At 34.7% G+C, this 22,789-nt stretch overlaps 1 protein-coding gene and 1 non-coding gene across 2 annotated transcripts; both read left to right on the top strand.

Annotated features, from left to right (window-relative positions):
- Positions 1-2,791: 2,791 nt before the first annotated feature.
- Positions 2,792-8,389, top strand: LOC150094766 (uncharacterized). Its single transcript, XM_090411662.1, has 3 exons — positions 2,792-2,848; positions 6,707-7,819; positions 7,931-8,389. Exons 1-3 carry the CDS (start codon positions 2,792-2,794, stop codon positions 8,387-8,389), a joined length of 1,629 nt encoding a protein of 542 aa, XP_090267788.1.
- On the top strand, positions 5,929-6,001 carry TRNAK-UUU (transfer RNA lysine (anticodon UUU)). The gene has a single exon. It is a non-coding gene; the product is annotated as a tRNA-Lys (tRNA).
- Positions 8,390-22,789: the final 14,400 nt, after the last annotated feature.

The following is a 22,789-nucleotide window of genomic DNA, read 5'->3' as shown; positions in this document are numbered from 1 at the left end:
TGTAGCTATCATGGTTCTGCTTTCTGTATTATTCGAAACCATGGGGGAAAACTGTCGGTGAAATATCACTAAAGTAATAATAATAATAATAATAATAATAATAATAATAATAATAATAATAATAAACTATAGCGGTATGATGCTGTCGTATATGCTGTGCATGAAAACAGTTAAAAATGTGGGTAAAGTAAAGGAGGAATAGGCCCTCATAACCCTCATGTTTGCACAACCATTTGAATGTATCTCAATCCGAAACCATAGAGCGACATTTTTTTGTTGCGCAATCCAAAATCATTGTTATAATACTATAATCTTTTATAAGAGTAAGCCATGTCTATGTATTTCTCACGCTTTAGGAGAAAACCAATATGACCGGGAGTGCACTTTAAAATAATAGATACTACATTTTCGTTCAGTCATTTCAATCCAAGTTAGGACAGAAGTGTAGTGCCTGATCATACACGCAAAAGATTAGCTTCAATAGTACAAACGTTCGAATATAAATGTAATATGCATTATAGAATAAAATTGAAAATTCCTGCACTGTTCTCTCCCCCCCCCACCAGTCATTTGACAGGTTACAGACAAGTATTGATAAAATAAAATAGCTCATAGAATTTTTGTGTACACATTTTCTACCAGAGACGCTCCACTAAACTTAGCAATGCTACTAAGTGCTCCTTTTTTAATAGCATGCATTTCCCCCTCTCCAGCCAAAAGGCTGCTGGTCAGAATCCTGCCGTGGGCATGGATGTTTGTGATTGTCTGTGTGGAAAAACTAATGGTGGTGGTGGTCGACGGTAGATGGCGTTGGTGTAGTCGCGGTTAGTTGTAATTGGTGGATTGAGTGGTGCAAGAGAGCGCTGTAGAGCAGGTGCCCTCCCCCGACGAGTCTATGGACTCCCTGGAGGTGTCAAATAATAATAATAATAAATATTTTGAAATCATGCGTCTTAAAAATATTCGCATATGACGATTCTGTGTGATTGATTTTGTAATGAAATGAGATAGATATCTGGTTCAGAGTAATTCCATTCTATATGCTTTTGGCATAAGAAAATTTGTAAAGTGCTTGTAATCATCGCTTAATTGTGCATCCCGTGCCCAAATGTTGTAAACGTATGGTATATTTAGTATGGTGAACCAAATAAGCAATAAATCCCTTTCTTCTAGCTTTGTATAGGTGAAAAAATTTATGACTTTCTACTATAATAGGAATCCATTATTTTTCTGTTAAATTATTTTATAAGTATTTTAAGGGATTATAAAATATATGACCTAAGATAGTGAGAAAATGATGACGCTACATTTTGCAATATATGCAGTTATCTTTGAAATAAATTTTAGTACAGTGTATATACCAGACAATAACAACTGAGCTTTATAGCATTTAAGCTATTATTTAATCCTTCATGCAATATAAAAGGTCTAAATGAATTTATGTAATTAATATGTGAAAAGATGAGCAATAAACCTGAATATTACAAAGAATTATAAGAAACAACATTAATAATTATATATATGATCATTGATAAGTGCTAAAAATCTTTGTAAATATAATAAATAAATAAATAAATAAAATAGGATTAATTATAAATATTATATTTATGTAGGTATATACTCTTAATGAATAAAAAGTATACTCGTAATGAATTTAAATAAAATATAATAAATAAATTATAGATAAGTGTATTATTAATAAAATGTTCTAAGAGACATGTTGCAAAAGAAGAAATGTTATTATTTATTTATTTTTAAATATTCCAACAAGCTGTTGCTTTTTCTAGTGAACACTGTTGAATAAAGTCCTCTATCACTTAACTGTAAAAAAAAAAAAAAAAAAAAAAAAAAAACGTTTTTCGGATAGATGGCGCCACCGTTAGTAACATGAAAAACATGAAAATGGCAACTGTATTTTAACGTCATAATTAACAATGAAATTGTTTTCAAAATCTTTCAGTTCCGTTTTGATCTTCATCAGTAGTCATTATCTCAGAAAAATAAATAAAAGCAAAGTATTTACAAAAGTATGCTCATATTTATAGAAACACCGATTTTCTCGTAACAATCTTCTGAAATATCTTGTCTAACTATACCCAAATCTTAAAAACACCCAATTAACACATCCTTCCATGAAATATTTGTACGCATTCCAGGAAACAGGTATACTGTTGTTACTCAAGTGTTAAGTAGAAAAATTGTCTATTGACACTTAGAGGTGTTGACGCCAGTCAGGCGAAAGACAACACTGGGAGTTCTAAACAGCCATCTCCCTCCTGTGCTTAAGATAATTAAACGGATCTTGATAATGAACAATGGACAACGACCCTTTCAGGAAACACTAGAAATGATGAAAATCACTTCCTTACTTAAAACTGGATTGTAATCATGCGTGTACTTGCATTTTCACACTGGCTACGGTTCTTGTTGGTATACTGCAAGTTGCTATCACATACACAATTTTAGTTGAACAGTGTACTGTTTAAGAAAAAAATGAGAAAAATAATTTAATAATCGCGAATGAGAAAACAGAGGTTTCTTTCTCATTTTTGCGATATCTGTTATAAAATTGGAGAGAGAGAGAGAGAGAGAGAGAGAGAGAGAGAGAGAGAGAGAGAGACTGGCAAGAGAACCAGTCATGTACTTTTCATGGTATAGCTGTCCGCTTATCTATTAAGTTTGCTTCGTCATGGTAGCAGCTCTGAGTAATTTTCACAACGGGGAGTTCTGACGTAACATTTTTTACTCTTCTTCCAGCTTTCCTGATGAAAACAACTGGATAACAGACACCATGACCAGCACTTGGATATTTGTAGCACTTTTAGCTATGTCGAATACTCAACATTTGGTAAGTTGCTTATGATTCTTCTTTAAATTCAGAATTCAATAGAATTTACAAAGAAATCTACCTGCTAATTTATATAGGTAAAATTGATCTCTAGACTAATCAGATTTACATGACGTCATAACATCTAACAGTGATTCTCAAATTACTTTGAACAGCGCCCCCTTTGTAAGCCATGAAATTGTTACTTATCCGAAATATTTAAATTCAGCTAATAATAATGATATTAATATTAGGCGAAAAAAATAATGTTAATTAATTGCTCTAATAAAGTGCATTATTTTTCTTGTAAAGTCTGTTCTTATCTAGGTGTCCTAGTAGGAGTACACTCATTTGAGAATCACTGATTTATTCATATATGACTTATAAAATCCTACGTATTTTATAATTGATTTTTTACAAGATTATTTATTATCTTTCTACTTTTATCAAAAGTAATTATTATTTTATTCAATTATTAGAATAATTAGATGTTTTTGGAATCTGGTGAGAAATAGTTAAAATGTGAAAAGAAAAAGATAACTAAATAGAATTTATGCAGAGATGAAACATTTTGTAAATATTTCTATATAAAAATATAGCAAATATAAAGTATATTAAAATTTGAAATGTAAAAGATTTTTAACTTCTTGTTATCAAAAATTTCATTAATTAAAATGATGCACCATTTTAGATTTATCATGCCAAAATTAAATATAATCATTTAAGTAACTTTAAGTAATTTCGATATCGATATCGTAGTCGAGTTGGAATGCAGTTTCTTGTCAAATGAATTTCGGATAATTTCATGTACTAAAGAAACTACAATTGAATATATAATGATTAACTCTAAACTTACTTTAACGTCATCATTTTATTCAACAGTTCATATTTATCCCCGATAATGCTCACATCTCAATATACTTGCATCATACCACTTTTTTTCTTCTTTGTAGCATCCAATGAATTATCCGTATTCTCTAGGTTCAACAATTCCACTTCACAGTCGAATATTTTACGGATACTGTGTCCCTTTTTTTTTTTAGTGCATCTCAGACCGGCATATGTTGAAGCTGTTAATTTTTTCTTTAATGATCTCTGCTTGACACCTGGAATCATGCAGTTTTGCTTGATTAAAACAGTTTGTATGGTTAAATGGTTAAACTTTTTTACGCTACTCAGTGTTTGGCGTGACGTTAATGTGGCATCAAGCAGAGTCTGTTAGTCATGGTGCTCTCTTTCAAGACATTGAACCACGAGAAATGTTTATGAAAATATAGTAATAGTAATAATCTAAATAATGACTGAAAATATATTGTTCATATAACATGAGCAAGCGATTTTTGTTATCACAGTTATTCATTTATCCAGTAATTAAATCTAAAAATAAATGTTGTTGTTGTTGTATTCTTTGTAAACAATACAAAATTTACACACGCAAACATATATGTAAGCCGACATTTTAATTTCAACAGGCCAATAACTGAAGGATAGAATAACTATAGGGCTCTACAGCAAAGCACCAATTGCTTTTAGTAAAAGCTAAGTTAAGAAGAATATCATATGCAATGTTTTTTTATATATAATTTCAGTTATTTTTTATTAGTTATGGAAAATCACATCAGTAAATGCCTTCCGTTTTCAGCTTCACGAAAAGGAGCTTTTTCTATTGATGTTCCATGACAGCTGTTAATTTTTCTGCCTGCAGCTCCCTAATTTCTGCATGAATGTTTTCCTTCAGCTGTTGGGTTGTCTGGAGCTTGTTCATATACACATTTTCCTTCAGGTAACTCCATAGAGGTAGAAGAAGTCGGGAGCCGTCAGATCTGGGGAACATGATGGCCAATCGAATGTTGATTTTCAAAATAATATCACACTATTTTGTTTCGTTGTTGGGTTGCGAACTTTTCCATGATTACTTTCTTAAATGTTCACTTAGAATACTCGAAAAAAAAAGAAAAGAAAAAAAAATGAATAATAATAAAAAAGTTATTCACATTTTATATCCCTTTGTGACTGACGGGCCACACTACGTCACACACCAACTCCATAATTTCATCAGGAACGCTACAAGAGAAAAGACAGCTTATAGTTACGGTAAGCTCGCATAATTTGCTTGGAATCATTCTACCAAATCGCGAATGGCTTCTGGCATTGCCGATTTCATAGGCGGAAGTTATTTTATTGCCATATCAACATTGTATATTGAAATATGTAAATACGGATAATAATATGTGCTTTCATATTTGAACTCGAAATCTACTTTATAATTTCCACAATCAAAAATCAATATCCACAAGGACTAATCTTTAAATTATTATAATTTTATCATATTTAATTAAATATAAATTAAGCAGCATTACTGTAAAAGCGAGGATTTGTCAGTGGGTACCCGATGTTGTTCGTTACGTCATAGGTTTGCTTTAATGTTTTGTAATTTCAAACAGGAACACAATACTGGGATTCACCTGCGATACAGATACGGAAGTATAATAATGTGAAAACCCACTTTCTGGTTGAATGTGGGACACTACCCCTATGCGTTTAGTGCAGACGAAACTGTAGACTGACTGATCGAAGGGTGAATAATCATTTGCCACATATGTACTTCTTGTAAATTTTCGTTTGTAATTTGGTCATTGGAGTTCTAATTTCATATTTAATAATAACTGAATTAATTTTAACGAACTGATACGTTAAAATATTAATACATTAAATATCTTCATATTATTAAGAAATTAAAATAAATACAGTTTACTTAGTATGGTTTGCAGTTTGGAAATGTTGTCTGAGATGGTTTCTAGAATTATTAGTTTTCCACAAATTAATTATATAAGCATCCTATAATCTATCTGTAAGATATACTTCAGATATTAAAATATGGTAGTTTTAATTTTATTATAAAATTAATTTTTAAATCCATAAAAACTTAATTTTTTTTATCTCTTCCTTTATTTATAAATTAGACCATACTCATAATGCAGACATGGATTACAGCAGTATAGCGAAATGTGACTTATATTTATGATAAAAGAAAAGATAAAAAAAGTTTCTCTGACTTATTTTTCTATATATATAATATATTAGACATGCTGTTCTTAAGTGCCCGGATGGCTCAGTCGGTAGAGCATTAGGCTTTTAACCTAAGGGTCCAGGGTTCAAGTCCCTGTTCGGGCGATTTTTTTTTTTTTTTTTGTACCCCCATTTTATCAATAAATGAATTACATTTATTGATACCACCGTAATGAAAAGTTCCATGTTTAGTGTCTAAAGCAAGATTCTGGATTAAGTAAAAACAAAACAAAACACAATTATAAAAAAAAAACATAGCCTATTCATGGTAGGTACTATTGGCGTACACATTTCCATAAGTAGTAGATCCACAAGTACACATAAAAACTGTGATTAAATTGAGGGGCAGTCGCAGGAGTTACAATATCAAGAATGAAACAAAAACAGCCCGCACACGATAAGAACATATCAATTTTCATATCATCCCCCTCCCGACATACATTTTACAAAATAATAATAGTAATCATCATTTTAATACTGTTGCCACTGCTACTACTACTAATAAAACTCAGTTTCTTAAAAATACCTATATGAAATTTTTAATATACGTAAACAGCTTTTTTTTGTTATTCAGTCTTCTGTTTATTATTATAGGCATCATTTAATTCAGTGTATTCACATGTCCAGCAAGACTCTCCACGCTTTTTCCTTATTCTGCGTTAAATCTTTTTAAGTGTTCTATCACTTTAATATTCACTTGTCTAAATTTATCCTTCATGTTTCGTCAATCATATTTATACATGTATTCAAACTTCGTTTATAACTTTAAATAAATTATTGTAAACTTATTTATTTTTCCTGTTTTCATAGGTTTTCGGCAAAGAGATTGACAGTGCGCAGGATCTACAGCAAGAAGAATCAGCCAGTCTTCCAGCAGAACACAGAGGAGATTACCTGGGTGGTGATGGTGACTTAGATGGTGGTCCTGAGACTCATGACATTTGGCCTAATGGTCGAGCTGACATGGCCCAGATTAAAGAACTGAATGTGAAATGTGAAAAGAACCACATGAAGGTATATATCGAGTTCGATCGCCCGTTTTATGGACTCGTATTTAGCAAAGGCCACTACAGCGATCCTAAATGTGTGCATCTTCCGCCAGGAACGGGTCATTTGGAGGCAAAGTTTGATATTTTTATGGGAGGATGTGGTATGACTAGTAGTCAGCAAGGTGGTTATGGACATACAGGAACAGATCATCATGGAGGATTATTCATTGAGAATACCGTCATTGTGCAGTATGATCCTCAAGTACAGGAGATTTGGGATCAGGCTAGACGTCTCAGGTGCACGTGGTACGATTATTACGAGAAAGCAGTGACTTTTCGACCTTTCAATGTAGATATGCTCGATGCTGCGATGGTTAATTTTCTTGGAGACAACATCCAGTGTTGGATGCAAATTCAGATAGGGAAAGGTCCTTGGGCTACTGAAGTAGATGGTATCGTCAAGATTGGTCAAACTATGACTATGGTCCTTGCCATCAAAGACGACGAAAACAAATTCGACATGCTTGTAAGGAACTGTATAGCTCATGATGGACATAATCAACCCATCCAGTTAGTAGACGAATATGGATGTATAGTTCGTCCTAAGATTATGAGTTCTTTCAATAAGATTAAAAACTTTGGAGTATCTGCATCAGTTGTGTCATATGCCTATTTTCAAGCATTCAAATTCCCTGATTCGATGAATGTTCACTTCCAATGTGTCATCCAGGTGTGTCGTTATGATTGTCCTCGTCCCCAATGTGCTGGTGATCTTGGTGGAGGTTATCTACCTGCTCCACGAGATCCATCAGCAGCTTATTCGGAACCAAAACCATCATATCAACAACCTCCTCCAGGTTCAAAACTTCCTCCTCCTCCTGCACTTCATCCATCAAATATAAAGAAACCTCCAATAGGACCTCAGCCACATGGGGTGGATATTACTCAGGGTGTAGCCTCATCTCCATCAATCACTCCTCATCCACCAAAAAGTGGATTACATGGAGAACGTCCATTGCAGAGTCATGGTTCTAGTCCCAATGAGTATCCTCCTGTGTTTTTCAACAGACAAGGGGATCAACTTCCAGCTAAAGGAAATGACGTCAAGATCTCAGGAGGTTATGGAGTAGGAGGTACTGGAGGTATGCCACGATCAAATGATGCTCTTGTTAGGAAACGACGTCAATCTTCAGACGTCACAGATATTCAGACACAGAAAGTTATTCAAGTAGTTGCTCCTGGAGATGTGGCATTCAGTTTGCCAACGGACGAAAAAGAAACTGTTGTTTATTCTAGCAGACAAGACTTCGATAGCAGTTCGATATGCATGTCTGTTCCTGGCTTTGCTGCAGGATTGGTCCTTCTCTTACTCTTGTTAATTATATCATCTCTTATAGCCGGTTTTCTCTTTGTTCGAGTGCGTCATCTGGCTTCAAAAGACGACTTATCTTCAGGATTTGAAACAACAGAATTTGTCAAAGTAGCTGTGCCTATTGCTCATTAATGTCTAAGCTCAAAAAATCAACCAACTGTGATGACCGAATAACCTCAAAGAGTTGTGTGTGTTTTTATTCCAATATCCAGCATTCCAACATATAAGGAGAGGAATCAATAACACCACAGTAGTCCCTTTACATGAGATTTGGAGATTACTTCGATTTTTATACTAAGGTTTCTAGATTTTTTTTATTTATTTCTGCCACAAGCAGGGACTTAGTTGCTGTTAAAATAAGAACTATATTTGTCAATAACCAAAGTCAAACTTTTAAACACTTCTGTATTCTTTGTCGACTTTTCTTTCACCTATTCTTCAGCAATCGCGCTCCAAGAAGAACTTCATAGAATGGTCTCAAGACATCAAAAATCCAAGTGGCTGGTTCACTGTTGTAAGGTTAGCTGCTATTCACAACAGCAGTGATACAAACTTCTCTAGAAAACGCATTTTAGCAAGGAAGAAAAGAAGGTTCCACAATCTGAATTTCGAGTGAAAATGCTATTTTTATTGTATATTTTTTTCAAATCTTTCCAATAGTTATTTGTTTATCTCGTTCTAAGAGATAAAGTTAAATAATTGTAGAAAGTATCAGCCTATGAAGTTACTCCAAGTATATGACAAATGAACATTTAATTGACTTTTTTCTAGATACGATCAAGTATATTGAACTGGATGTCGACAATCCTTTTGCCTTTAAGAGTGTGTTTGCGTGCTTAAAAGTTAAAAATGAGAAGAAGGTTTTGTATTAGTATGGTAATAATATAAAAGTTCATTTGTGTTTGTCTTAATATTATATTAATAAGTGTTTTTTTTTTTGCTTCTTGTTTATAAAATATATTTATTTGAAGTGAAGATGTCATATCGTAATTTACGCATTAATAGTGTGATGTATAACGATTAATGTTCGTGACTTGTTAAATTATTCATTATAATTTTAGAGTGATAATAGTTCAGTCACTTCAAGCACCAAACTCACTCTTGATTTCTGTTAATTACAAGAACTCTCGCGGGTAACGAGACTTCTCGTGCATTGCAAATTACGTACTTGTAAATGAGAAATTTGTAACTTCTGGAGTAATCTTTGTAAATACATTTTTTAAAAATGTGATGATGCTTAAAATAAACTGAATAGTTTTAACATTATGTAGTTGTATATTGATGTGTATAGTATTTGGATATGCAACTTGAATAAATACACTTGTTCAAGTGGCGTGGACAGAATTTATTTATTATCAGTTTTTTTTTTTTTTTTTTCTTTTGACGGAGTATCGAAACAATATTTTAGAATTCTTTTTTTCTTTCTTTTTTTCAAGTAGGAGAGAGAGCGGAATAGAGTAATTTTTTTTTTTATTAAATAATTTGTACTTCATTGATTGACCTATCGAATACGAAAAAATAATGATATAATTTTTGAAGATTTTGTAAGTGCTATTGGTGTGCGGTAGATGGCACTGTGTATAGATGATGAATAGTGCTATGTGTTAAGTTGGGGAGATGACTTGTTCAGTGTAGTAGTGTTCCTGAGATGATTCCTTGGAAGCGACAAGTTATAATAATAATATTAATAATAATAATTTTGAGATTAAAAGAAGTACTCCCTTCATTTACGTCTCTGTAATGATTTATAAATTAAAACCCAGGAATTACATTTTTAGTGAAAAAAAAAAAAATACGTATATTTGATGAATTAATAGTAGAGGGGAAAATTCTCGAAATATAAAACAGAATTTAATTTTTATTTTAAAGTTGTTAAAGCTTTAAAATAAAAAGTTTATTTTAGTAAATAACTTATTAAATTTATTAAAATTAAATTAAATTTAATAAATAACTTATTAAGTTTATTAAAATAAAAAGTTTATTTTAATAAATAAATAACTTGTTTTTCTAAACAAGTTAAAGCTTAACTTGTTTAGAAAAGTAAAGTGTATGAATTAACATTCAGAGGTGGCTCTTCCTAAATTATTATTATTATTATTATTATTATTATTATTATATTAAAACAGGCGTACTCTTTGCTCGGAAAAGACTTTTAAATGTCTGCATAAAAATTATTCTTGCTAGTGATAATTTTAATAAATGGCATTTTAGATCAGTTGCGGGCGGTGAAAATTTTAAGTGGGGGCGCTGTATATACAATATAAGAAAAAATAATTCATTTTCCTAATGAGTACCCAATTTATTAATAAGTAAATTTATATTATAAAAATTGCTTTATTAAAAATATTTTACCCTCACTATGAACACCCACCAATAATAAAAGTTTCGTACACAGAAATAACTCGCGCAAGCATACAATATATCTGTAGCTCAACTGACACTACTCAGCGAGCAGTGTCAGTTTCGACATTCCGTCACTGCGTTAGATCGCAGTGCATTTGTTTCGTGTAACGATAATTGAGAAAATATAATTCTTTTCATATTTTCAACAGTGACACTCGTCCTAATTCAGCTTTGGATCTATAATAAATAAATAATTATGTTATTTTAAAAGAATAAAATAAGATTTACCATAAATATTTCACCCTCACCATGAACACACACCAGTAATAAAAGTTTTGTATCTCACAGAAGTAACGCGCGCAAGCATACAATTTATCTTTAGCGACACTGCTCAACGAGTAGTGTCAGATTATTTTCGAATATCGACGAGTCTAGCCGGAACTGACCGAACGTGATAATTCCGACACTGCGTTAGATCGCAGTGCATTTGTTTCGTAATCTAAAGCGTTAATCGAACAATTCCAATTATTAACTATTCAATCAATGTCGAAACATAAGCTATAACCTTTAACATGTTGTATTTCATTTATATAATGTTGTAAGCATTGTTATTATTTATAAACACAAATAAAATTTAATTTTTTTGTTTTTTTCCTTGGGGGTGGTGCAGTGTCGCCGTGCTTATGTACAAACGGCCACCGTTTTAGATTTAAGGTGAGTTGTTTTGTTTCACAAGAAGGTAGCATGATTTTTTCCCTCAGAGAATTCAGAAGTTCTTAATTTCCCTGTTTCGGTAAAACAGACAAAAACCCACCAGAGAGACTACACACGTGCTAATAGAAAATATCTGTAATAAAAAAATTTAAAAAAATGAAGTTGGGTGGTCTGTAGAGTGTAAGTGGCCTTCTTTTTACGAACCTGTCAAGGCAATAATTATATTTATGTCAAGGCAATAATTATATATATTTTATTAATTACCATATATGCCAGCGTATAAGGTAATTAGGTGTATAACCTGATCCTCTCCACCCCCAAAATGTTTTCTTTTCAAAATGTTATTTAGTCTAAGATGTCGACCACAAATTTTATACTTAGCCACAGACAGATTCTTACACATTATTTTTATACACCATTTCATATAATATAGGCTTAGAAATATGTTTTTTTTTTTTTTTTTTTTAATGAAGGTGAATTAGCGGATATAATACGGAAGTTGCAGGCTTTTTCCCATCCGGAAATTCGGGATTTTTATTCCGCATACAGGCAAATCAGCCAGCAGAACACACGCAATTTACTGACGGCAATATTATTTATATTGGTTGGCGGTAGATGGCATTGTGTGTTGACGGTAGTAATAGGAATATTAAGTGGAAGAGACAGTAAGTTGCTGTGTAGTGGTGTAGTGTTTTAAATTCTGTTTTAAATCTATATGAAAAACACGAAAATTTTAAAGAGTAAAAGGAGAGGTTCTTCCATTTGACTTAGTCATGTCACTTCCATATTGGGCAAAGTTGTATATGTAGGATATATTTGTTTGTAAGTAACTTGTAAAGATATTTGAAATATTGATAGAATTCGGATATTTGAAAGCTGTTGTTTTTCAAGATCTGTTCTTTTTTTAAAAAATAATAATAAAAAGAATCGTAGTGTTATAGCTGAAATATAAACAGAATTCGGATATTGCGACTAAAATATAGAAAATACATTTAAAGTCTGCCGTTTTCCGAAATTCGTTCGTTTTTTTTTTTATTATTATTAATATTTATGTTTGTTTATTTACATACATACAGCGTACTCACTAATGCTAGTGAGTACGCTGTAAACAGAATTACAGTGGAATATAAATAGGAATCTGGTATTCGAAGGCTGCTGTTTTCCAAGGCCCATTTTTTAAATATTTATTTTTGTTATTTATTTCTTTATCTTTATAAGTGCAATATTTTAGATGACTAACATCAAGAAAGCATTAAAAAATCGTGAAGTCATAATTACGAAATATTATTAGAAACATGATGAATCAAACATCAAGAATATCAACTTCTTTTAGTGTTTTATGGTTAGTATGATTTTCATTCTTTCTGATTATCGATGCAGACTCTTATTCTTTCTGAATCGAATAGCTGATAAGAAACGAACCAACAAATATTCATCATGTTCTTTCATATCTAAAGAAACCAGGAAGAAATCAAAGTTGTTTCGGGTCGAATTTTTCATCGCTGAGGGCTACTGTGATTATATTCAGCAAATCAAACAGTAGCACGCAGGAGATGCCTGGGGTTAGTTTATAGAGTAATCCTTCTACTTATTCATCAGGTTGTCTCGCCTTCACTGATGATCCATAGAGCAAGTTTTAAACAATTGATTATCCCTGCAGGCGTAACTACTGACGTTACCCCGATGTCCTTTGTGGTAGATTATAGGGTACGGGGTGTCCCATAAAGGGGGATAGGGAGTTCAGATAAATCTTGATGTCTGTAATTATGTGAGTCAGTGTATCTACTTTGCCTAGTTCTGTAGTCTTTAATCTTTCTTCTTCTTCCTCTGGTTTTTTTTCTTCCTGTCAGCTTATGTTTAAAAGTCTGACACCCACAGTCATTTCAAATGCTTATTCAAAATGCACACACACACACACACACGCCATATTTCTGTAAAAGACATTTTCCTTGTAGCGTTCTAAAGTATTATGTATAAGTATGCAACTCAACTTTCATAACAAGTATTGAAATCACACAAGGAGTAAATGAATTTTCGATCCTGTGTCGATGTTTATATGGCGGCCTGTTTAGCCGAGTGGTTAAATTCTTTGTATATTGACCTATAGACTGAAACTTCGGATCCAATTGTGTTGTGGATATTTGCAAATCTCTTTAGGTTGTAGATGATTTTCATCGATCAATGTAAAGCCATCCTCATTACCAAAGTTCTGAAAGGGCTTGTAAAGTTCTTTGTTTGATCGTGCAGGGGGGGGGAGGAGTCTGGGGTTATATTACCACTTCAACAGTGGTACTAAGGTGCTACAGTATGTTTACAACCTATCGTCGACGAGATTGTCATAAAAAATAAATGGTTAAAAATGAAATAATTAAATTAATTAATAAATAATAAATACCACATAAGTATGGGCTTTCACTGTTTCAGTGTTCTTCGAGAATTATTTTATACTTCCACAAGTTTGATACTTCTACAGCGAACAGTCACTCACCAATTCTTCACGTGAACCATTCAGGCTATATATATATTTCTTCTTAAGTTTTCATAAACCATCAAGGTTCTTAGCTGTGCATTTCACAACCGCGACCGTCTCGACGATAAGGTCGCGGTTGGTCCTATGCCTCCCGTTGTGTCCTGTATCTGCAAATGCGTGTTCACGGGGACGGTTTGTCTGTTCTGGGGGTTAAAAATCCGAGTTTCCGGGTGAAAAAATCCCTACCTCCGTATGAGACCGGTTAACTCACCTTTAGTCAAAAGAGATCAGATAAAAGTTCCTCACGTCTTGGACGGGAATCGAATCCAAGTCTTTCCAACCAAAGGGGTTCGTCTATACTGACTGAGCTACGGAGGCGTTAGGCTTTTTTTTTTTTTTTTTTTTAACAACTTGATTATAAACTTTTGCAATTATTTACATCATAATGAATTATATATACAATATATACAATTGTTATACCATTATTTCAATCGAAGTTTCATTTTATATTATATCATCATGTTATAATGTAGTTGTTACATTACTGTTCTCTTAAAATGCCTTGACTTCCTTTACTTATAAACAGGAAATCTCATAACTGGTGGTTACATACACATTACTTTCTATTACATCAATTAAGGTATAATTCAGCCCTCAGGAAAATTGGGCCCTCTTCGTCCTTGCACTAGAACCAGTCATCAGAGCGGTCAACTCCAACAAAGAAATCAAGGGAACAAACATTCACGGGTAGAGCCAAGCAAAAATATTGGCATATGCTGACGACATCACATTAACCCTAGAGACGGAAACATCCATTGACGAGGCAATGAAATTACTAGACGCCTTTGCAAGAGCTTCTGCCCTGAAAGTAAACCTAAATAAATCTCATTGCATGCTAATAGGAAAATGGGAAAAGAACCCTGAGATTCCTCAAGGCATAAGAGCTCAGGAATACTTACCTGTTCTGGGAGTTAAAGTAGGCGGCCCAGAAACGTATGAAGAACAGTGGAAAGAACTCCACGCAGCTGTTGCGTGGAAAATAAATACCATGCGCCCAAGACAACTATCTGTAAGAGGAAAAGCGCGAATATGCAACATATATATATTTATCCTCTCGCATCTGGTACAAAGTGAACAACATCCTGTACCATGGGCAATGGGCAGACAAGATCCACAGGCTGTGCGCCACCTACATCTGGGGCTCCCGGTACGAACCGATGAGGAGAACAACGCTCTTTCACGAATTAGAATCCGGAGGTCTAGGTCTACTTAATATCCACTTAAAAACAGTTATCAACAGAGCGAAGACTGCAGAAACAGCAAACACTAAGTCATACCACGGATATGCAATAGCATTCCTAAGAAATGCCTTCCACACAAAATAATCAACACAATGCCAGAGATTCACGGAGGAGTTCCCAGAATGTTTACAGAGATGGCGGAGGGATACGTATTTGTAACAGAGCGCATCAACACTGAAACCTTAATAAGTCAAAAAACAAAAGCAACATACTACAAACTAAGCAGAACAACCATTCCCATACCACAACATAGAGAATTAAGAAGAGGACAAATCACACTCAGTCCGGTATTAAACAATATCTTCAAGTTCCCAATACATCCAAGGTATAAAACCTTCTTTAAAGTGCACCATGCCAGCCTACCAACCAAGATGTGGATAGTGGCTAAAGGTATACCCCTTGAAGGGCATGCAACATGTCAGTTTTGCCAGGAACCGGAAACACTATACCACCTAATGTTATATTGCAAGGAAGCAGAAGTAACTTGGAAAGCCGTTAAAAGATGGCTTCCCGAAATCAAAGTAATCAATGAAGAAATGTTATTCTGGCTAAAAGGAAAACATATAAACAGAGTGCAAATAATTGTTCTAATCCTAACGATGTACGCAATTTGGGCTCACAGGTGCGACCAAGCGTATGAAAGGGAAGACAGTCCCGGAATAATATCGAAATTACATCACTACATCCAGGAGGAGATCACCAATTCAGTCCAGTCCAGAAGAATGACTACAGAAGAATGGAGACACTTAACCTCCAACCGGACATCAGATGAACACTCCAACCAACAACAGAACGACACCTCACCTTCATCACTCATAGTGGAAATGGGGCAAATCGGAAGTAAATTCGGAAAGATACTAACTCTACCTCCATCAGAGGAAACAGCACCTGAGTCACTTGGAACAGATCTCCTACCGCAGGAAAAAAGAGTGCTCTCCTACTTCATTGCATGTGAATGTTATTTCGCTGTACAGATGTATATATATAATGATTTATCTTGTAGAATATATAGATTGTTAAATATATAATAAGTGTGCTATATAATTATATATATGGTATATGGTATGTAAATATAATTAACTGTATATTAAAAAAAAAAACGGAGGCTTTAGGCTATATACAAGGTGATCAAAATTAAATTATCCCTGTTTAAGGCATTGTAGAGCACCACCCAGTAATCCAAATATGGCGAAACTTTTCAGAAATACGTTGTGCGTCATGAGGAAGCGATATCTGAAAAAAAAAAAAAAAGTAGTTCCAAAAATCAACACCTAGGAGCGCTGTATGATGTACCAAATGTAGATGTAGTAACATTTTTATTCACTTCCATTCTGCATTCACGGGCTGTACTGTTCAGTTTGCTGCTCTTCCCGGTATGCACGAACTTCATTCTTTGTACAGTGTTTTCAATAGTAGAACGCAGCTGATCGGGACTGATATTGCGCACTTGCAGTGCTATGCTGTCTTTCAGCGCTGGCAAGTTACCATGATGATCCCGATAAATCCTGTCTAAAAAATTCCCAGTGCCAGAAGTCACAGGGTGTTAGAACAGATGAACGGGGGAATGCGGTGTGAAATACACAGCTGATCACTCTGGCTTCCGTGAAATGTTCTCGAAGAACCTCCTGTACGGATCGACCGATGTGCGGAGGAGCCCCATCCTACATGAAGATGATCGAATCCACGCAAAAGCGCTGCTGTAGATTTTTCGAGAAAGCGAGAAATTTCTGTCTTTCCTCAATTAAATGGACAGAAATAGAAGAAAATGTAATATGAAGAATAAACAGATGTTGCAATAAACTATTAGAATGCTATGATGAATTAGGCGAATTATAATAATATAATATAATGATAACACACTGATGACTGTTAATTGCATGTTTTCTTCTGACCAGTGCCTGCGCAGTCATGAGGAAATGATGTTTGCTTCCATAGCGCTAGACATCCCCAAAGAGGCTGCTATAAGTTCTATTCTAGTCACTGAATAGTCACTGAATAGAGGACTTTTGGCATAAAAGTCCTCTATTCAGGTTCGCGAATTGGTCGATTTTTGGCATAGGCTAGTGGGGGTTTTCTCCTAGAAACTTGAGCTTATATCCCCATACAATTCAAAAAATCAACTGTAAATTTCACGCTGTTTCAACACAATATCTGTTAAGATTTAGGATAAGATGAAGGCGCCTGTCTGTTGTAACCTCTCTCTTTCTTGAAAGCCTTGATTCATTAATCGCATGAGTTCAATAGCATCATGCTATTGAACAGCAGAGAACTCTCTGATTCCTTTAGGAATAAATTATGTTAGAAAGTGTGTGTGTGTGTGTGTGTGTGTGTGTGTGTGTGTGTGTGTGTGTGTGTGTGTGTGTGTGTGCTCTTTAGATCGAATGATTAATCATAAGTCACTTTCCCAAGAAACAAGAGCCCATTTTTTTTTAAATTGGAGTAACTTCTTTAGGCTTTTTTATAAACAAAAACAAAAAAGTTTCGTACGCATTTTTTCTTCCAAAAAAAAAAAAAAAAAGCAGATTGTCTCTGGAATACATAGAAATAGGAACAGTATTTCTATTTCACATTTTCTTCACATTTTAAGAATGTGAAGATGAAGGGGAGGATAAAAAGAAGAATAAAAGTCTTTTATATGAATAACTTGCATCTAATTTAATTCATCGGTGGTTATACTTTCATTCTCTTGATAACAAATTTCCTAATACTTTCTGACATGTATTAAGAAATTACATAAAAAAAAAAAAAGCAGAAAATGCCCAGTGTGTTTCCAGAAGAAAAAATCCTAGTTGGCTCTGCCAAGGATCAACTGTCTCAGGAAAGATGAAAAAAGTTTCTTTAATCGCGACTAGAATCTGAGCTTTAATTGTCACGGTCTTTCTCTGAGCAGCCTAGCTCTATGGAAGTAAGCAATATTTCCCCAGAACTAAACAGACACTGAGAACAAATTAATTAGTGCGTTATTAACAAACAAATGAATCAGAAAGTTATTAAAGTGCAAGTTGTTAGAGAAAATTTAAGGGAAATTCCAATTGGAGACAAGATGCATGATAACTGCCTGTTATAGTTTGGTTATTTGCAAAGAAGATTAGCAGACGGGACTAGAAGAATAATAGGGTTACAGCTATCGATATCAAAGAAGGCGAAGTTCCAGAAAGAAAGATATAGTTAGATATGATGTGTAACATTGAAGGTTAGATGTGTAACATTGAGGGTTATGTAAAGATATTAATAAAAACAAAAACTGGTATTGGAGGAAATCAAAACCTTTGTTCGAAAGATCACGACAAGGCACAAATTAACGTTATCATTTTGTGTTATACTAGAAACACAAACGCTTATTCTAAAAGGGAGTAAGTTTTCTTCCTGCAGTTGGATAAAAAAAGCAACTGCAGATAATATTTTAATAGGTGTGGATTTGTTGTAACATTTTTATTCAAAATATCGAAAATTTGCAGTCTTACAACCAAGAGTTGATAGATCAGATAAACCAGAATCCTCCCTTGGATGCTAAACCTGATCTTCTTTTCTTGTCAGTTGAAACGTGGAGTATACATGCTAGTAATGTTACATAAGGCAATGAAAATTATCCAATACGTAAGACTCAGATCACTATATCAGAAATAAGAATTTACTGCAGTTAGTAGCAAACGGTGATGCTATTTATTCTATGAGCTAAACAAGAGATAACCCACTTAACTGGAATTGGTGATTAGGTCAGAAAATTCCAATATAGAGAAATAAATGATATGGCGTAACTTCGATGGTCTTCATCTGCTTAATTTAACATTTACAGTCCTCATTAAGATTGCAAATGTTAATTTGCAATAAAATTACAATAACAAAGACAACATCGAAGGAAATCGAATATCCATTAGAAGTACAAAGAACCACCATAACTCAAATCCAGAAGCTTAATACTGACATGTCAAAGAAAAAACTTTTTTTTCTCTGTGATGACTGCCTGTAGAGTTCTGCGGATGTGACATTTGCTTCTAAAGCACCAAGTTGCCAGAAGAATGGGTGGATTATTGGTTCGATTGTAGTCGTCTAGAGACATTTTTTCCAGGACTTTCTTCGTCCAGTTTAGAGTCAGTCGATGTTTGATATGGGCAAGTCGAGTTTCCTAGGAACTCGGAGTTTTAACTCTGCCTCTCAAAAATCGACCATAGAGCACACGCCATTATTGTATGGCCCTAAATCTTTTCATTCAGCCTCTCCTGAAAAACCTTGATTTATTGATAGCTTGAGCTAACTATTAGTGAAAGATTGAAGAATATAAACGGGATTCTGCCGCTTTTAAAAACGTGTGTGGGCTAAAGTAGCTCTGCTACTCCATTTATCAGAATTTAAAAAAAGTACAAAAGAACTTTATCCCAGAAATGGCGCTACTGTATCATTGATTTACTAAGACGTCTTGTGAGTGAGATCACAATATATACATTGTAACTCGCACTCACAAATGGTCTTAGTTAACTGATGTTATGTAAGTGTTAATGAGTAGACCAAGCATTCTTAAGCTTTTCAAAATTCCTATTCTGGTTTTTATCTATTTTATACCTTATTTAGAAAATTAGTGTTGCACTGTGAAATAACGTTTGTTTCTGTAAGTATATCTTGTCCAAGGAAAGACAGTTATAAGTTGAACTTTGGTCTTTGGCAGATATGTTTTTTTTTTATCCAAGAAAAATGAGTTTTAATCGCACATGCAGCCAAAAAGTCGGGAACTCAGCGTAATTCAGATAATTCAGATAAAAAGTATACTTGTGATTGGATTTGTCATTCTCTCTTTCTCTCTCTCTCTCTCTCTCTCTTTGTTTCTCTCTCTCTGTTACTCTGTTATTCTCTCTCTCTCTCTCTCTCTCTCTTTCTATCTCTCTCTTTGTTTTTTCTCTCTCTCTCTCTGTTTCTCTCTCTCTCTCTCTCTCTCTTTCTCTCTCTCTCTTTGTTTTTTTCTCTCTCTCTCTCTGTTTCTCTCTCTCTCTCTCTCTCTCTCTCTCTCTTTCTTTCTCTCTCTTTGTTTTTTTCTCTCTCTCTCTGTTTTTTTCTCTCTCTCTCTGTTTTTTTTTTCTCTCTCTCTCTCTCTCTCTTTCTCTGTTTCTCTCTGTTTCTCCTTCTCTCTCTCTCTCTCTCTCTCTCTCTCTCTCTCTCTCTTCTAAAAGCTTTGATCAGCTACTTAAGATTTTCAAAAAGTTAGGACTGGAGTTCTGCTTATTCTTTGGCAGTAAAAGGTAACAGAAGATTTAATCTATCTATCTCTATATATATTTATTCTTATAATCCAATTCTTGTAAAATAATATCGAAAGCCATTGCCAACAAACTTAAACCCGCTCTGAGCGAAATAATAAATAGGCATCAGAGCTGTTCCATCCCTGGAAGATTTATCCACGAAAACTTACACCTCATAAGGGATCTAATAAGCATAGCCAACAACAACAGTGAAACAATGGGTCTCGTAACACTAGACCAAGAAAAGCTTTCGACCGCATTGAACACCTATACCTCTTCAGCTGCTTGAAAGCTTTTGACTTGGCTCAGGCATAATTCATTCTATTAAGATGTTGTATGACAAGGCACACTTTTGAATGAAAATAAACAACAGGCTTACCATAACTGTACCATACAGCAGAGGTACTAAACAAGGTTATCCACTTTCGGGTCCTCTTTACACAATTGCCATTGAGCCCTTTTTGTGTAGACTCAGCATGCTGCTTAGGACATCCCATCCTAAACTTCCCTATCAAACCATAACCCTCACAGCATATGCTGATGATGTTACAATCATAGCCCACAAAGATGAGGACTTCCATAACATACGAACAGCATACCAACAATACCAGGCAACCTGAGGAGCCAAACTAAACGCATATAAAACCAGAGGACTGTGATGTGGTAAATGGACCAATCGAACCGATTCCCCAATGTCTGGTAACTGGTCCGCAGAGGGAAACAAATACCTGGGGATTTACCTAGGAAACACGCCCTCTTATGTGTATAAGAACTGGGAAACACTAAACAAACGTTTCAAGCAAGTACTAGGAAAGTGGGAAGCAATACGAGCCTCTGCCTCCACAAGAGGGAGAACAATAATTGTCAACCAAATAGCCACCAGTGTCCTTTGGCATATACTAAAGATTCTCACCCACCAGTGCAATTCATCAAACAAATAAAGTCAACCATCTATCGATTCATATGGAACAAAACAAACTGGCTTTCCTACTCCAAGCTATGTACTTCTCTCAAATATGGAGGACAAAACTTGACCTCCATTGACAACAGGATAACAACGTTCTGCACTCAATTTCTCCTTAATACCCTACAACAGGAAATATCACACAAATGTATCACTGAATATATTTTCGCTTCTGCCACTAGAGGTCTATCTCTCTCTCTCTCTCTCTCTCTCTCCACAACCTTAAGAATGACAACCGTCCACGTGCCAGTAATCTAACAAACTTCTACAAAGATGCCCTTCTACGATGGAAGAAGCTAAACCTCCAGCACATAGTGAAGACAGCATCACTTCCTGAAATCCTCATGGAACCCATCTTCCACAACACGATGGTAAGAAACCCGATTACTCAGAAAGAGATTTTCTTTCCTCCATGGAGCTGGGGAAGTGTGAGGATCTTGGGAGACATTCTTTCTCCAAGCCTCACCTGGCGCTTTCCAAAATCGCTCGAAAACCTGGAATACGGGAATCAGGCTGAGCAGTTACACACCGTAAAGGCCGCTATGCATGATAGCATAACGGAAGTGGGGCTTATCCCTCTGAAGTCAGAAGATCCGGCGCCTATCTTTCTGATAAGAACTAACAATTCATGGAAGAAACTTACACTCAGCAACACCAACAAAATCTACAGCACTCTAACACAACAGTCGAACCAAAGCACCTTATTGGAAAATGCTGCACCGTCTCATCAAACACTATTTCAATGAGACCTACCATATCGCACAAGAGCCATTAAACCTGAAGCAGATATTCAGTGGAGAATGTGGCACAATGTATAACCCACTCCAACTATATTGCGAAAATTTAACTCAGATGTCTCAGACAACTGCCTGTTCTGCGACCAATCAGGAACAGTCCGGCATATCTACTTGGAATGCCCAGTCAACACCCAATTAATCAGGGAAACGTCAGCTCTCACCTGTGGTAGTCTTCATACAGAAGAGGAGTATTTCAACTTGTCCATGTAGAGTCAAATAATTATTCATTCTACAATTACCTCTTCATCTCTGTGAAAGCGGTAATATACAGCTTCTACCTCAGACATACAAGACCAGACAGCACAGCAACTTCACAGAGAGAGGTAGCTGACCAACTCCTTGCAGCCTTCAAACAAAAGGTGAGAAGTCGGATCCTAAACGAGCATCACCACCACAGGTGAAACAACACCTTAGATCTTTTCCACCAAGACTAAAATCCACGAAATCAACTCCTGGTTGAGTAGGAAGACTGCATCATAGTCCACTTTCCAGCATAGAAGTGGCATCATCCCCTCCCAAGGAAAGGGGGAAGAAAGATTTTTTCGTGCTTAACATTGCGAATATTAATCAGCTGTCAACCTCATGTAAATATTATTATTAATATTGTCCTATAGTAACTGTTATGTTCTTACACATACATGTTAGATTTTGTTCTTATACAGTATTATGTCAAAATAACTGTTAATGGCTTTAATTAAAAAAATGTAATTCA

This window comes from Typopeltis vanoorti, chromosome 21 (assembly GCF_054136105.1).
Source record: "Typopeltis vanoorti isolate ZY-2024b chromosome 21, IOZ_Tvanoo_1.0, whole genome shotgun sequence".
Taxonomy (NCBI): domain Eukaryota; kingdom Metazoa; phylum Arthropoda; class Arachnida; order Uropygi; family Thelyphonidae; genus Typopeltis; species Typopeltis vanoorti.
Note: the sequence above shows the minus strand (reverse complement) of the source record. Positions and strands in the feature narration are given on the sequence as shown.

What these genes read in the sequence shown, in the direction of transcription:
- LOC150094766 (XM_090411662.1), top strand. Translation starts at nt 2,792, where the DNA reads ATGACCAGCACTTGGATATTTGTAGCACTTTTAGCTATGTCGAATACT. An exon ending in TGTCGAATACTCAACATTTG is followed by an intron (nt 2,849 to 6,706) that starts GTAAGTTGCTTA and finishes CTGTTTTCATAG; the next exon opens with GTTTTCGGCAAAGAGATTGA. An exon ending in TAGGACCTCAGCCACATGGG is followed by an intron (nt 7,820 to 7,930) that starts GTGGATATTACT and finishes AGTCCCAATGAG; the next exon opens with TATCCTCCTGTGTTTTTCAA.